Below are 17,944 nucleotides of genomic sequence, written 5' to 3' on the forward strand. Positions count from 1 at the left end.
TGACGTGATAAATTATACATATTCATGGATATCCTATAATATTTTAAGATACATACAATGCATAATAAGCAAATGAGAAAAAGCATACCCATTACCTCAAATATTTATCCTTTATAATAAAAGCATTGCAAATTCTCTCTTTTAGCTATTTTGAGATACAAAACAGACATTACTTAACTAAAGTCACCATGCTATGCTACAAGACCCCCAAACTAACTATAATCATGTGACTATAAGATTTTAGAACAGAGTTCTCAAACACAAAAAAGTAAATCAACATAACTCATAAGCTGCCAAGGTGCATAGAGCGCTGCCCCTCTTGTCAGGCAGATGGAAGGCACTGGGCCTGATCCACAAACCACAAACCACAAACCAAGCACAAGACATTTCTAACAATACAGTCACTCATAAAAATTAAGTAGAAGCAAAATCTATAAAAGACTATCAATCCTATATCAGAATATAGAGTTCTGGGGGCTGGAGAGCAGTTTAAGAACACCGATTGCTCTTCCAGAAGTCCTGAGATCAATTCCCAGCAACTGTATGATGGCTCACAACCATCTTTAATGGGATCTGATGACCTCTTCTGGTATGTCTGAAGACAGCTACAGTGTACTCACATACATTAAATAAAAATAAATATAGCATTCTGAAAGATAAAAACACTCACAGTTTGCTTGGGTGACTCCTGCACTGCACCAGAGCCATGGTAACCATAGTAATACAATATAGAATCTAAACGGAAAATCTAGATTTCCTCAAATGTGCTTAGTATTTTTAACAAACAAAATCTGCATTTTTGTCTAAGGCCAATTAAAAATAAAAATTCTGGAATAAAGGTTTAAAATCATAAAACACTCTCCTGAGGGCTCCAAATGTTCATGTTGAGTCCACACTTTCCTTATAAAGGCAAAAAAAAAAGTAAGAAAATAAGAGGTACCCAGAAGCATGTGCATTTTCCTACACTCTCCTTTAAAAAGAAATAAAAGTATGCTGAAAGAAAATAGCACTTTTTGACAAAATGCAAGTCAAATGAAAGCGCACATACTACGGGGGAGGGGAGAGTACACGGTGACTGCAGACCCATCACAACATGCAACAATAACCAGCTTATAAACGAAAGCAGAGTTGGTTTCTTTACTCTTTAAAAACATTTATGTTCCTTGAATTATATTTACTATATTATCTTGACCGTGATGAAGCTGTTCTTTTACTAAGAAATTAGTGTTATAGTAAGTGTGAGGTATTTATAATCATGAAATTGTCAAATTCTTTCCTCAGTAGTATGGGAGATACAACACTACTATAAACTAATACAAAAAATTTCAATGGTGTAAGTTCAGTTAAAAGTATATTAAATACACATTATGACACAAATAGTACATCAATTCCCAAGACATGACAACTCATTCTGAGCCTAAATAAATCATAAAAAGGAATAATTGCTTTAAAACTAAAATGAAACTAAGTATTTCTCTACATAACTTTAATGATAATCCATTTTTTCCTGTCCAACTGAGATATTATACTAATTCTATGAACCTGACTCATAATTTATTTGGAAATTTTCTTTTATCTGTTAACTCACCTAGCACAGGGCAATGATCTCTGTAGAAAGAACCTCCTTTGGCATCCTGGACACACTTGAGATCAGACTAAGAAGAAAAGAAACCAGAAAAGTCATCCATTAAAACCTGAAATCAGGCACAGTACGAAGCAGAGAAGCTCCACTCAGCACCGGTAGCAGAGGCCGTGCTGGGACAGAGCCAAAGGCAGCGCTATGTTCAGAACATCCTGCAGAAAGACCTTATATACCTTCAGCTATCTAACCTTAAAGTCCACAGTCAGCACTGGCCCACCGACATTACAGTACTTTCAAAAGCAGATGGCACACAATAAGCTCTCAGAAATACCCAATATCTGAGGTGTGCACAACATCTTGAAATTTTAAAATAACTTTACCCAAACTAAACCAAAACTCTTACTACGTTTGATCCTTTTACATGTTTATTACAGATATAAGGCAAATACAAGTAAGAAGGGAAATTGTATCAAACCAAGCAGCCTGCAGAAGCAGAGAAAAATAGAACCAAACCCAGCCTTTGCTCCTTCACAGGTAATTTCCCCATTTATCTGGTTAATTAAGTGCCTTCCCACTTATTTCTATAAGAAAACATATTCTTAAAAAAAAAAATATTCTTACTTAAGTACCTGAATGAGAAGACACCTATGATCATGTGCTGTAAGAAATGTGGACATTAAGGCAATCTTGGGTGTTACTTATAAAACTTTTTAAATGAATTAAAAAAACACAAACAAACAAAAGATACAGTTTAAAAAAAATAAATAAAGACTCCAAGAGTAGCTGTAAACAAGTGACTGGCATATAACATACATGCAGAACCCAACTCTGTAACAGCCTGTCCTGCCACTAACCATGAAACAATGCTCACCCCAGACCCAGACAGAGGCTGGGATCAGTTTACTTTAATGTAATAGTCTGACTCAGTAATTCTACCTCTAGATATCTATCCTAAGGAAATACATCCATAATACACAAAAACATATACAAGCATACTGGCTGCTAACCTGCTTGCAGCAATGGAGAGGGAAAGGTAATCCTCAAAAGACATCTCATTAAATAACAGTATTAACCATATAAGCCATCAACTTGTATATGTTCTTCATTTAACTGCCTGTACCCTCACAGCATATACATCTTCATGTTAAAGTATTAGTCAGTTGGAATCCTAAAAAACCTCACAATTTGAAAGCATGGAGAGGCGTGAGAGCCATGAATATGCAATAGAAAAGGAAACTAACTGACCCTGTATCCAATGACAAAATGTAACATTAATAAAGCATTTGGTAGTTGGGCAACAATGGTGCACACATTCAATCCCAGCACTCCGGAGGCAGAATCACTTTCTTGCTTTATCTTGTTTTTTTTTTTTTTTTTTTTTTTTTTTTTTTTTTTTTTTTTTTTTTTGAGACAGTCTTATTATGTGCCCAAGATGGCCTTGAACTTGAGATCTTCCTGCCTCCAGCTCTGGAGTGCTGAGATTGCATGTGCCACAAGATAATCACATTTAATCATCAACTCTATACTTTAAAAAAACTTCCTTAAAAATAATTAAACTTTTTATCAGCTACTACAGCAAAGAATACAGAAACAACCTCATTTTAATACTAGCCTCCAGGTCTACTCCAGAGTACCCTACAGATAATTCTTATCTTTTTTTTGTTAGATTTTAAGAGATAAATCCAATACACTTACTTTACAAAGAAATGTGCAATTTATAGTACGATGCCCAAGTACTGACTATGACAAAAGCATGTTTACAATTAAGCAGTGTAGACACACAGCATTGTGAGGTATCAGGTGTGAGGATCTCCTGCCCTAGTGCATCCCCTGGCTCCTCAGAGGACAGAAAGCAGTGCACACACAGCATGGGCCCAGTTCTCACTGGTGTGCTTCTTCACTACTCACCATGCCCTCAAAGCCAACCCTGTAAAGGTTCTTAGCACCGTTATCCCAGAGAACATACGCTGCACTGTGTGGGCTGGATGCACTCCAGTCCTGGATTTCCGTTACCTAATAAAAATTTAGGGTGAAAAAAAAAACTTTTTTTAAAAAGTGGAAAGAGGTTAAATGCTTTAATTATACTGAAAATTTAAAAATATTTTCATCTATCAACCTATATAACAAAATCAAGAAAAAGACTTACTTGCCTATCAGCTAAAAAATCACTTTCAGCATTCATTGTTGAATTATCAATAAAGTCCAATTATTCCAGAATTTTAAGTTTTATTTTGTTTTGTTAAGTTTTGTTAAGTTCTCCCAAGGGAAAGGACTGCAGGCTGTGTCCACCACCCCATCCAACTTACTTACTTGTTTGTGTTGCTGTTGTTTTTATTCTTCTGTTTCTTCCCTTGTGGTACTTTGCCCTGGACTAAGCTAGGCAAGCACTATACTCCTGAGTGTTTTTGATGTTGTTTGTTTGCGATAGGGCTGGGGTTGAGACAAGTTGTCAGAACTTAGCCCTGGGTGACCTCCAAGTCTGTGTCTGCATTACAGGTTTATGTCATCATACCTGACCTTACCTGAGAGTTATGAAGTACATTCTAAAATCACTGTAAAACATTTTAAACTAGGAAACAGAGGAACTGTATTAACAGAAAATGAATAATGTAAATTTTAAATTCCTTTAAGAACACAGTATATTCTTTTAAGCCAATTATCCAATACATAACTTAAAATTTTTAAAAATGATAAGCCTATTTTCTAGTTAGTACCCAAAGTTGTGAAGAATATTAGTGGCACTGAGCTGCTCAGTATCAAGAAAGCAGGCTACCCCAGTTAGAACAGTATCCCATAGTGGGCACACAGACACAATAACCCACCCACTAATTCTTAAACCCAAGCTGGTTTTGCCATTGTTCTTGTCCCAGCAACAGAAAGCAAACTAGAACAAAAGCCAAGTCCCATAGCGTCCCAATCATGTGGCTTTGGAGGGCCTCACAGCCACTGCCTTACAAAGCCCTTTGCAAAATTACTTCTAATCTTCCGCCTACAGAACTGTGGGAAAGAACAGTTGTTTTCAGAATAAAAAATATTAATTTTTTTCTTCTTATAAACTTTCTAAAGCTGTGATCTACCAAAAGATAAGAGTGTGCTCAACCTAATGGACAGAGAACAAGAGGCTGAGAGGTGTCCAGGAAAACAGCAGGGGTGTAGAAGGACCTGCAGGATGATAGGCAGGCACCAAGCACATGGGGAAATCCATCCAGACTACAGGCAGATGGGCTGAACACATTAAAAGCTCTTATTATCAAGCTCTCCACTGCTGGGAGGCAGTAGTGCACTCCTTTAATCCCAGCACTTGAGAGGCAAAGGCAGGTGGATCTCTGTAAAGTTTGAGGCCAGCCTGGCCTATAGAGCAAATTCCAGGGTAGCCAAGGCTACACAGAGAGACCCTGCATCACAAGCACAAAAGAAAGATCTCTACTGCTGGTGTATTTTGCTGACCCAAGAACACACTGCCCACTATGCCTGACCTACACACATCAAGGTATCAAGAATATTGTTTGTTTAGACCATGTCATAATGACACCATCTGTCCCTCTGCCACCCATTCCCTGATACCAACATGAGCTAAGGTGTCTATCTCTTTCTCCCACACATACACACAGGAGGAGGATAATACTATGCTTTATCCTGTTTATAAAACTATCGCTATGGGGAACTTAGTAAACACTGTACAGCAATACATCCCCAAGCAAGCTTCTCAAAAGACAGCAGTGGACCCAAGGGTGATTGACATGTATGTTTCCAAGTGCTACTCATTTTAGTACACTGACTATCCAATGTAACACGCAAGAGCATGTACAATAATACTTGTTGACTAAATAAATTAGTTATCAGCAAAAAGAACATAAAATCCAAAATAAATATAAGCAACATACCCAAATACTGGCCATAGACCACCTCCCTCTTGTGTACAAGACCACCTCCCCAGACCCCTGCCCCCCCAAAAAAGGGTATCTTAACAGGCCTTTAAAAAAATAGAATAGAAACATGTGGATATAATGTTTATACTTTTTAACAGCTCTGTGAATCAAATCCAGGAACACCTTAAGGCTCTGTCATTGAGCTACACCCTCAGCCCCTCAGATAAAATTTTAGTAGCAGGAAAATCAAGAACATGAGGTGCTACTTAAGAAGGACTGGTCCACAAATGAAATCTTCAGGAAGGCACATCTGGGCAACAGCAACATGAAGCCTGAAGTAAAACCCACCTAACAGCCTTCTCAAGAAACAAGAACACAAATAAGCAGGAACACTGCTTTCTTCCAAAAGGGGAAAATATATATATAAGATTTTAAAAACTTGTTCCTGGCATGGAAATAAACGGGCAAAGACATGTGTTTATGGCAGCAGTAGAAATCTTCTCAACCCACGATACTCTAGAGCAGATGGTGAACCTTTAAGAAGTGCACACCTTTCCTCTCCGCCCATTGCCTCCGTCTTGATCCTCCCACTGCCAGTCCACGCCTCGCACGACTCTGGCACCAGCAAAGATTCCTCTGGCTGTAATCTTCTTAGATTTTCTACGAGACTCTAACAGAACCCTAAAAATAAAAGTTTTGTTTTCACAATCTTATAAAACTAAGTCATAGTAATTTATACATAAAAGCATTCACATGGGTGTAAGTGTTAGCACCTTAAAAGAAAGATACTACACTACCCATTTTACAGATGAGAAACTCAAGGCATAACAAAACGATGTTGCTCATGTTCGTAAGAGTCTACAAAGCAATGGAATCAGAACAGGAATTTAGTCTAGGCACTTCAGGCTTTGGCTTCAAGTGTCCTCTGTAAGGGCTTATTGCAGACAGCATCTCCAGATGAGGGGCAAACCATACTCGCTCTGGCTTAGGAAGAACAGTTAGAGACTTTGGTCTCCTAGAGCATGATCTATCTACACAGAATAGAAGATCCTCTGCTTCTGCCAAATGCTATGAAGAACAGTCAGCTGGGTTCGGGGGGTGGGGGGGTCTTTTAGAATCTGTAAAGGTGAGCACACTGTGAATGTATGCCAGAAAAATGAGTCTAAGGCACAGGTCTGACTACACTATACTGCCTCCAGAGTATTACACACCTCTGAGCATTACAAATGTGAAAGAGATTTCACTTAATTGTCTGAGTCAGCTGCTTTCTCCAAAGCCATCTGCCCCTTTCTCATCTACATTAATTTTTTACTCAGAGATTTAAGACCTATTTTTAAAAACATTCAAATGTTATTTTATTGTTATATTCATTAAAAAAAAAAACTATCATTCCTTAATTTTAATTGTAAGCAAAAATAACTGTTTTCAAAGTACTCAGTTTGAGTGGCAGGACCAATGAAACGCTGTGCCTGAAAACTCTGTTACCCTATGACTCCTAGCTGTGGCTCTCTAGCTGGCTGTATATAAGTGCAGTATCCTACCTACTAAGAAAGGACTCCACAACCTAAAACCCCATGCCCATTATCCCATTATGCCCTTTTCATTGCTCCTAAAAACTAAAACATTATCCTACCTTACTCTAAAACATCACATGCCAATCATTCATGACCCATCATTCCTCTTAAATTATAAACTCCTTAAGAAAACTATCCTCAAATCACAAATATAGTAGCTGTCATATGGTCTCTCTTTCTGTGTATGTATTCATGTATGTATGCATGTGTGCAGGTGTGTATGCACATGTGAAAGCCAGAGGTCAATGTTGACTGTCTTTCTTTTCCACCTTATTTTTAAAGAGATCTTTCACTGAATCTGTTGTTCAATATTCAGCTAGATATGCTGCCAGAGCTCCAAGTATCATTCTGTCTCTGTCTCACAGCACTGGGATTACAGCAATGTGCCACTACGCCTAGTTTTCCATGGGTGCTGGGTATTCAAACAGAGGTCCCCATAGTTGTGCATCAAGCACTTCACCAACTGAGCCATGTCTCCAGTCCCTACCCTTAGTGTCTGTTGACTCAATCGGCAGGCCAAAGTATTCCCGGGATAGAAATTCATAAAACAAAGGGTGTAACAAGAAAACATTATTCAGTTTTGGGCTGCCTGTGTATTTCCAACTGATCAGCAATGCCAAGTCTTCATGCTAGAGAAAAAATAGCTAAGATCATCTATAATAGTAGTAGCAGCAGCAGTAGTAGTGGTTGAAGGTCAGCCTGGTCTACATATTGAGTTCAAGGCCAGCCACAGCTATACAGTGAGATCATGTCCAGGAAGGAAAGGAAAGGAAAAGGGAAGAGGAAGGGGACAAAATGGGGGAGGGGAAGAGGAAGGAAAGGAAGGCTGTCCAAAGCTACTTCCTAATCTACATTTAAAGCTAACAGGATGAAATAAAAAGTCACGAAGAAAAAATTCTTTCCCTTACCGTTCACTTCCTGGTGTAGTAATTCTATAAAATCGATGTCTTAAGTGATGTTTATCTCCATGATAACAAACAGTGCACAAATCATAATTGGTGCACTCTGCACATTTCCATCGAATGCCAATGATTGGTTGTTGGCGGCAGGTGTCACACATAGTTCCATCATGCTTGATGCCTACGGAAATAATCACATGCTTAGGTCGCTCTCAAACATTTATTTGTGCACTACTGTGTTGGGAAAAACACATCATATATTACAGGTTATTTTAACAGAGGACAGGGAAAAATAATACATCTAACTTTGAGATGACAGATCTGAAATACTTTTATCAATACTTTGATAAATCATAAACTAAACATGTTTTCTACTCTCATTTTATTAGTAAAACACAAACCAATAGTGTTACAGGATATTTGATTATTGTACATAGAAAACCTGTTAGCCTACACAGAGAAACCCTGTCTTGAAAAAAAAAAAAAGAAAAAAGAAAAAAAAAAGAAAAGAAAACCTGTTAGCAAAATATAAAGATTAAATACATATTGCAATTGTCAGATATTGCAGTTAGGTGTGTCCTGAAGAGATACAGTTGGGGTGTGCCTCTAAAAATCTCCATAGGTAATGAATGCTTAAGAATGGAAAGTTCCTGCCTATTTTAAGACAAATTGCTTGAGAGAGATGTTATGTTCTCTGCTCTATAAGGCAAGGCAGAGCCAGCTGGACAGCCCTGAACTACTCCACCATAAGTTTGGCCCCCCTCCTGACTTGGCTTAGGGCCCCTGCCACACAATGAGGGTTACATGATTCAGCTGGCAATAAGTGTAAGGAAAGAGCTAGAGACTTTTGTGAGCGACCAGAGCACAAGCTCTCCCTCCCCTCAGAGCTCTTTCTCCCCCTCCCCCTCTCCTCTCTTTTGGCTTGGAAGAGCCTTTATGGAAAAAAAAAATCCAGATAAGAGATAAGAAAAAAATCCAGATAAGAGATAGGGATTTTCTCTTCGGGCTTGCAGAAACAGAGAAGCAGCTGGTAGAACACGGGTAAAACCGTATTCTAGGAAAGAAAGCGAAGGAGCCCTCTGTGTAGAGTAACATAGAGATTTCTAAAGAGCTAAGAGTTTAGTTGCAGGACCAGGCTTGTAAATAGTTGTATATAGTTAAGAAAATAAAGATACCTCCATGAGCTAGCAGGTTTTCACCTCAGTTTCCACCTGTGTCTTTATTGGTAAAGATATTAGATAATTTACAGTTACACAATAGCCTTTACCTAGCTCTCATCCATAAATGAAAATCTGGACTTAATACAAAGAATTCTTTCCCATCAATTAAACATTTCTGACTATAAATACTCATAATCAAAGGCTGTGGAGATAGCTCAGAAGAGAGTGGTGAGAACATTCAGACCACAATTTGGACATGATCCCCGGCACGAAGACGTGATGCAGAGCAAGCTGGCTGGCTACACCAGCCGCTATCACTTGAGCTCTGGATTCACTTCAGAGATTCTAATCCAGTATCAATCTTGGGCCTCCACATCCACATGTGTGCCCACATACCTACAAACATGCATGATACAAACATGGACACAGACATGAAGAAAATAAAAACCCCTCAGGATTTTTGAGAGAACCAGAGTTCTGTCTTCAAGACACATATAGTGAAAGGAAAAACACAATTCCCACAAGTTCTTTTCTGACCTCCACATACTCTCTATGGCATATGTGAACCTATACCACAAACTAAATATATATAAAAGATTAGCAACTGGTACTAAGAGTGGGCTCAGAGGTGGGGAACGTAAAGCATGCTTCAGAAAAGTTATATCTGGTTCCCAGCACCTACGTCAGGCAGTGCACAGCTATCTGTAACTCCATCTCCAGGGGATCTATCATCCTTTTCTGGACTCTGTAGTGCATTTTGCACACATACCAACACACTACACACACATGAATGCACAATTAAAAATGCTTTTAAAAATATTAGCAATCGCCAGGCAGTGGTGGAGCACGCCTTTAATCCTAGCACTTGGGAGGCAGAGGCAGGTGGATTTCTGAGTTCAAGGCCAGCCTGGTCTACAGAGTGGGTTCCAGGACAGCCAGGACTACACAGAGAAACCCTGTCTCTGAAATATATATATATATATATATATATATATATATATATATATATATATATATCAAATTTCCCTATTAAATGGAAAACAATACATTTGTTTCAAACTTATAACCTCCATCAGACTGCTCACATAAGAATGAAGCATACACTAAAAGAAACTATGACAAATTATTGAAAGTACTTTAAGAGTGGGGGCAAGCCTCCTATTACCCTGCAGCACTACTATCACTGTTCAATACACTGAAACAAGAATTTAAGTGGTTTGTGGATTATGACACCAGGGTTGCCACTTTACAAGACATCCTAGCAGGTGAACTCACTGCTAGCTACAGCTAGCTCATGCTTATCTTTGTGTTCTTAGAGAGTTGCTATTACTCAAGTATTTACATATAAGATATTTATACACATTTCAAGATAATTAGAGGCAAGCGAGTGGAAGGTGGGACTTAGATAACTGAGCTCAGCCAGGCTAGAGCTACCTGGTGGGTGACATGGACATCTCTTATTCTGTACTTTGTCTAAGGTAAGAAGCTTTCCATACTTACAGAAAAGAAAGGAAGTCTTTTTACTCTGAAAACTTTAGCCTCCTTTGGAGAAGGCACAATGTTCTTTAGTGGTGAGGCAGTATGCACTAAAACTCCAAGAATGTGCTGTGCATGCAAGAATTACAGGACAAAATAGTAATATTATTATTATTAAGTTCTAAAGGAACTGGTAATTATTGCTACTCCCTAACAAGAAACTGTAATATTTATTTCCTCTATCCAGATAACCAGATTCCAAACAAGAAGTTGAACTCAAGTACAAGCCTGTGCTTGAGCCAAAGTAAAGCTGCAGGGAAGGTGGAAGGAGAAAGCACAGACTAACAGTGAACTGAAGTGGCTACTGGACAATCCAAGAGTGTAACATTCCAGTGTCAAATATGTCATATGCACAACCCCTCGGTCTCCTACTTCACAAATGTTTAACCAAAAGGTAAAAAAAAAAAAAAAAGACAGTGGACATCAATGTCTACTAACTGGAATTTATTTTTTAGCACATGTCTATGTGTATTTATGTGTGTGTGCGTGTGTACACAGGCCAGAAGGAAAGTTGAGTGTCATCCTCAGGAATATCATCCACGTCCTTTGAGAAAGGGCCTCTTTCTGGCCTGTAACTCACCAGTTAGGCTAGACTGAGTCAGCCAGTAAGCCCCAGGGTTACTCCTCGGATTACAAGCATACCATACCATTTTAACATGGCTTCCAGATAGAATTCAGGTACTCATGCTTTACTGACTGTGTTGGTTTGAATGAGCCCACAGGCTCATTGGGAGCAGCATTATTTGAAAAATCTGGACATGTGACCCTGTTAAGAGAAAAAGTGTCACTTATGGGTGGGTTTTGAGGTTTCAGAAGCTCAAGCCAGGCACAGGGGCTCACTGCCTCTTCCTGCTACCTGCTGGTCCAGATGCAGAACTCTCAGCTCCTTCTCCAGCAACTTACCTGTCTACATGTTACCGTGCTTCCTACTATGACAATAATACACTAAACCTCTGAACCTGTAAGCCAGTGTGAATTAAATGTTGTCCTTTATAAGAGTTGCCATGGTCATGCTGTCTCTTTATAGCAGTAGAAATTCTAAGGCACTGACTGAAGTAATTCTCCTCCGTATTTTTTCCTCCTAGTGGAGGCGGGACGGGTTCAAATATTACTCTTTTTATAATGTCAAGAGATGGCAGAATCCCAGTACTTGAACTGCAAGGCAGGAGGCCTGAATTCAAGGCCAGCACAGGCTATACAGTGAGACCTTATATTTAAAAAAAAAAAAAAAAAAAAGGAAAAAAATGAAGAAAGAAAAGAGAATGGAGGGGAGGGGGAAGGAGAGAGGGGAGAAGGGAAGGTGAGAGAAGTGGAGGAGGAGAGGGGAGGAAAGGAGGGAAATTGGGGAGCTATCAACCAAAAGGCAGTAATAATTTCCTGGTTAATGCTGAGGACATACCATGTAGCAGAGCATACAGAATCTATGTAGTCAACTGCCAGCACCAAAACAAATCAGAAGGAATGACAGATTCATGAGCTCTCAAAGAAAGGAAGACATCACAGAAGAGCAAGTACAAGAAGCTTCATACTTCAGCAGGACCATAAAATAGAATCAGAACATGAAGATAAATTACAGAGTTAGACTGGGAACTAACAAGTTCAGACATGGTTTCTGACCTGTATATTTATAGTGTTATAGTAAATGATAAAAACACAGATATGTAATTTAAGAGCCTAATTCCATAATGTATTAGATTACACAAAAATAGTTTAAATTATGTGAGATCTGAACTATGCAAGTATCACCTAAAACTGAGTAAACACTTCCTTTCAAATGGAGGTCAAAGCAATACAATTCATTAAATGTACTAGGTCCTTTATATGAACAAATTAGTGATCAAAATTATATGTCCTACTAGTCAAATCCTACAGTCTTTAAACAGAAGTGGAGGGAGGGTTAAAGCCCAGTTCTCAAAAGGATACTTGATACTTAAAATCCCTAATTCCTCAGAGAATACTGGATCATTTATACGTGAACTAAGCCCATTTTAGCATCTTCTCAGTACTACTACTACATCTCAAGGTTTCCCCAAAGCTCTGGTGATCCAGACACATTTATCTTCCTAGTTCCTTTCAACTGTTTTTGCTCTGGAACTGCCAAGGAAAACAGCTTTCCAGGCTAGTAGATGACCCACCCTCCACTTCCCAGCAGTTAATCATGACACTTGTACACTATGGCAAAATAAGTCTGACTATATTGATCAAAGATCAGCCATAGATCCCAAAGAAACTACACTTCCATCTAAGTGAATGTAAACTGAAACTTAAAGCCACAGGAGCACAGCTAGACAACTTTATCAACACGCACAGCATCACAGCATCACGGCTGCAGTCTCTGCGTTTATATCAGAGGGTCGGACTGCACCTGTCCTCTACTCCTCCCATCGGAATCATACACAGCAAAGGCTTTGTCTTTAGTCACAGAATAACTTAGGGGGGAAAGTGCACAAATAATCTTCAAACCAGACAAACTACTTGTAATCACTCCTTATATTAGGAAGAATGCATTATACTATACTATATATACTATACTTTAAAGCACAGTACACTCAAGGGCATCTAACGTTAATTTATAACAACAATTCTGAAATTACTTCTTTTTTTTATTTTATTTTATATTTTATTTACATTTAAGATGCCATCCCCTTTCCACATTTCCCCTCCCTAGAAAACCCCTGTCCCATGCCCCCCCTTTCCTTTTTGCTTTTATACAATTTTTTTAAATGTTAATCAAAGGATTTATAAGTTTGGTAATGCTCAATCAGAAGCGTAACCCAATACCCAACCTAGATATAAAAACTATCTTGACTGGTGGAGACCTGTGAACATCTGCCTCCATGCCCCCTCTCTCTTTCTCTCTCTCATCACCCAGCTTCTCCTCTTCTTCATCTTCTCTCCTTGTTCCATCTCTTCCTCTCAGTACTCCTTCCCACTTAGCTCCTCCTACATATCACTCTTCCTGTTAAAGTAAAACTTTTCTCTCAAAATGCAATTAGAGCATAGTTATTCCTAATTGTACCAGTGAGGTACAAGATAGTCCTAATACCCAGTCCATCATTCTGTTGACTAACCAGAACCTCTGTCATCTCTTCTAACTAAAACACTTACTTTTGATCCTGGCTTTTTTGGCTTTAGACTTTAGAATGAATGTCAGCTGAAATTACTTCTATTGTCATTACTACCAAAAGCTCATGAAAACATATTCACTCACAAGTTTTATCAGTAAATTCTCAAGTTCACCAATGGATAGTTTTGAAGGATCATAAATATCTGGTACAGAACAATAAAAATATCACTTTTCCTAAAACAGAAATTTTTGAAGAACTGCCAAGAATCACAGCATATTTTATGAAGTTTCTTAAACGCACAGTTTTAGAGCCTGTGGGATGGCTCAGTAGATAGAAGTTCGTGCAGCAGTCCTGAGGACATCACTAAATTAGTAGACATGGACCTCACATAGTGGAAAGAGAGAACCAGCTAATCCACAAGTCGTACTTTGGCTGCCCCCACCAGCCCCACACACTATATTTTTAAAAAGAAAGAAAAATACACAGATTTTAATACTAAAATCAGTGCATTCTGTTTAAGATATTCATTATAGTAATTATATTACTGAAGAGCTGCAGAGTGTTTTTTTAAAGAAGATAATATGGCAACCTTTGTTTTCAAAAAAATGGCCACATTCATCTAGATGCCATCCCAAGTGCTCTTAGTAGCCGACACTGACACTCCACTATGAACACTGTGTCACTTGTAATATGAGGTAATGAAAGCCTATGCAGATGTCAGCTGCCTCCCAGACATCCCCCTACCCCCATGGCTGGTTGCTCTCACTCACAGGGGTGCCAAAGCTGAGCCTGAAGCTCAAGCTTGGTTGCAGTGCATGGTGGAAAAAGCTATACAGAAATACCTAAGAATCCCTGACTGCAACCAGATGCCCAGCTGAAGCTTCAAACCTGTGAATACAAGACATTTCTTATGCTGCCTCCAAGTTTCTGATCTAAGGGAGCCAGCTCATAAATCACTTTGCATATGGTTTCAGAATAATCTGTTAGGTAACTATAGTAACTGTAACAAAGAGAGCTAAAAATATTTTTGTATTTGTTATAGTTCTCCTACAATACAATGTACCAAAAATTAAGAGTTAGATATGATTTTTAAAGGACAAGAAAAGAAAATGATAAAAGTAGTAGTAAAGTTTAGTAACATCAGGGAGCACGTCCCCTTTGATGCTGCCAGCAGCACAGGAACAAGAAAAATGAACAAAAGTTAACTGGCAAATGTTACAATTTTAAGGAGGATGATTAAAACATAAAACAAACCACAGAACCTACATGTGGACTGAACACACACACATTTGTGCACTGGCTGCCCCAGCTTTTTCTATTGATGCTAAGAATCTAAACTTAGGTCCTCCTGTTTGCATACAAAACACTTGACTCACTGAGCCATCTCCCCAGCCCCCACATTCCATTATTCACATTTTTAAATTGCTTTAAACCTTTATTAAAAGCATATTGGTGTTTATTTTCTAATTTGAGGGGAAAAAAACAATGAAGAACAATTTTATTTCTGAAACTGACATAGTTCAAAAGTAATATTCCAAAGTTGGGTGTGATACATACACCATAATCCCAGCACTCATCAGGTAGAGGTAGAAGATGGCAAGTAATGAACCAGTCAAGGTTACATTGTGAAACTCTGTTTCAAAAGATCAAAAAGAAAAATCAAAAGTAAAAGTAAAAATACTATTTCAGGTTTATGGAATACTAACAAGAAAAAAAAATACCCCGACACAACCTCTGCTGAGGATAATTTCAAAATGTTTCAAACCACTTCAATCTTTTAAAGGGACAGATATACTCTATTATTTGTATAAAGACAAAAACTTAGATGTAGAAAATATAGAGCCACGTGCATACAAACTATATTAACCCACAAAGGACATTTTATTCAGTTTTAAAACACATAAAATGTTGCCATGGTAAAATATTTTACCTAGTTTGCAAATATCTATTATGAAACATTTTATTCTTAAAATTACATAATATACTCCCATAGGCAAACAAGAAAGAAAATTACCAAAACCTGTTATGGAACTGCCCTTTGCAGTTTTCCAGAGAATGTACACAGAGGATGTGTTAATGCTAAGAGCACCTGGAAAACCAGGACAGGTAAATGAAACTGTGAGATGTTGGGTATCTCAAAAATCTAAACTTCCCAACTAGTTACATTAGTAAGAGGGCACACAGCTGCTGCTGCAATTTTTCACCCTTACACCGAGTTATGCCATGCTTATGAAGACAATGCCATTCCCCACAGTGCATTATCCATACCATATGCAGCAATCTCTGTCTCAGTGCAGGAAAGCTGGCCAAAATGTCAGCATGCTGATACCAGTAACAGTAGACATCCACAAAATGGTTGTTTCTGAACAGACCAGAGGAGAGCTCCAGTTAGTCTGCTATCCCAAGAGTAAAATGCACTGACCCAATCAACACCCACTACAGCTACTGTGCAGCTGATGAGGCAGCTGAACAAAGGGAATAGGAAAATTCTATCCTGAAGTCCCCACTCAACAGAAAGGCAGTCTGTAACTACTATCCTATCCATGTATTTTTCATCTCTAAGTCCATTTTCTACAAAGTACAATGATAGCATTCATGAGCTCATAAACTGCATACAGGTTTTCTTTAAAAGAATCCATTTAAACACACAATGACAACTGACACTGAAAAAGAAAAAGAGCAACCTTCTACAATTTACAATTCATGGTGTGAAACAATACTTTAGGAAAACCATCAGTGCACACAAAAGCACATCTAAATCCTTTCATGGTTCCCACAGTTCAAATGCCAACAAAGCCACCGAACAGCTGTGAAACAGACTCCCACTGAGAATTTTAAAAATAAATAAACAAACAAAGCTGGGTACTGTGGGACCTAGAATGAGAACACAACTAACTTTAAAACAAAAACTGATGGCTAAATAAAACCTAAAGCAGAAGAAAGGGCACTAAACGAGGCCAACACTTTCATCTTTTAGGATGCAAAGATCCCCCGTTCATTCTCATCTAAGACTGTTAGCTCCAGCAGGAGGAGTAACTATTCCTTCAAGTTTTCATTTCAAACCCCTTAATTCCCCAGCTAACCCCATTAGTGCTTTTTCTCCTTGCTGCTGCTGCCGGACAGTCAATTCTCTTTTCCCCCACGCTTTATGAAGACACCTGCCACCATTAAACCAACAGGCTGCTGCAAGCTTTGACTCCTTGTTCTACTAAAATTCAAATGACCATCTGTTCTCAGCTAAGTTCAACAACAAAGAATTTATACAGCTAACAATTTTTCTTGGAAATATGTAAATACAGCACAGCAATCAATAATACAAAAATAAAACATAAGCTCTTAAGAGAACCATTAAAAAGTAACTCAAACTCACAAATTATTAAGATAAAATAGTGAACCTATAAAGAGAAAAGACAACAAACTCAAGTTTCCCTACAGCAGTTCGGTACGTGAAGCACACTCAAGGTGAGATAAGAATATCTAAGTTGACACAGTAGCAGTAGCAGTAGTACTGATTGTCTATTTAGATATCTTAAGGTTTATGTAACAAATTCTCAGACTTTCCAGATATAAAAAACAAACATCCACAGTAAACTAACATGGCACCTAGTGACCCATGAAATTCTCTCCAAATTCAAAGATTTCTAAAATCAAACTGGACATAATGGCACATGCCTTTAATCTAAGCACTCAGGAGGCAGAGGCAGGCCAGCCTGGTCTACATATTTCAGGACAGCCTGAGCTACAAAGAGAAGCCCTGTCTCAAAACAACAAAAAGATTTCTAACATCAAAAAATAATTAAAAAGTCATACTATTATTCAAACACAATTTATTACTGAGGCCAAGTGTTGCCATCATTCCAAGAGTTCTATGCCTTATACACTCACTGAATTTAACCCTTTAAGAGGTTACAGAAAGAATTAGGGACCTAGAATCTGTGAATGAAACTCCTGAAAAGAAACTCTTATTTTCAGAGAATGACTGATTAGAATTTCACTACTGTAGATCACAAGTCCAAAAGCTAATTATACTCCCTGCCCACTTCTGTGTCAAAGCTAAGGTCTTGTGACTAGTAGATACAAACTTGTTGGGGCCTCAGAACTTATACCACTAGCTTCTACAACCTAAAAGCTAAAGAAAAAACTCCAGCCAGGCAGTGGTGGTGCATGCCGTTAATCCCAGCACTTGGGAGGCAGAGGCAGGCGGATTTCTGAGTTGGAGGCCAGCCTGGTCTACAGAGTGAGTTCCAGGACAGCCA

General features: G+C 38.4%; 1 protein-coding gene across 1 annotated transcript in view; it reads right to left on the reverse strand.

Annotated features, from left to right (window-relative positions):
• Mib1 (MIB E3 ubiquitin protein ligase 1) overlaps positions 1-17,944 on the reverse strand; it is a 98,579-nt gene that overhangs the window by 68,230 nt on the left and 12,405 nt on the right. The window contains exons 2-5 of the mRNA XM_034517857.2: positions 7,934-8,105; positions 6,003-6,132; positions 3,491-3,595; positions 1,589-1,655 (exon numbers count right to left, since the gene is read on the reverse strand). Coding sequence (XP_034373748.1) covers positions 1,589-1,655; positions 3,491-3,595; positions 6,003-6,132; positions 7,934-8,105 — 474 coding nt within the window. The remainder of the gene's footprint in view (positions 1-1,588; positions 1,656-3,490; positions 3,596-6,002; positions 6,133-7,933; positions 8,106-17,944) is intronic.

This window comes from Arvicanthis niloticus, chromosome 14, assembly GCF_011762505.2.
Source record: "Arvicanthis niloticus isolate mArvNil1 chromosome 14, mArvNil1.pat.X, whole genome shotgun sequence".
Classification (NCBI taxonomy): Eukaryota; Metazoa; Chordata; class Mammalia; order Rodentia; family Muridae; genus Arvicanthis; species Arvicanthis niloticus.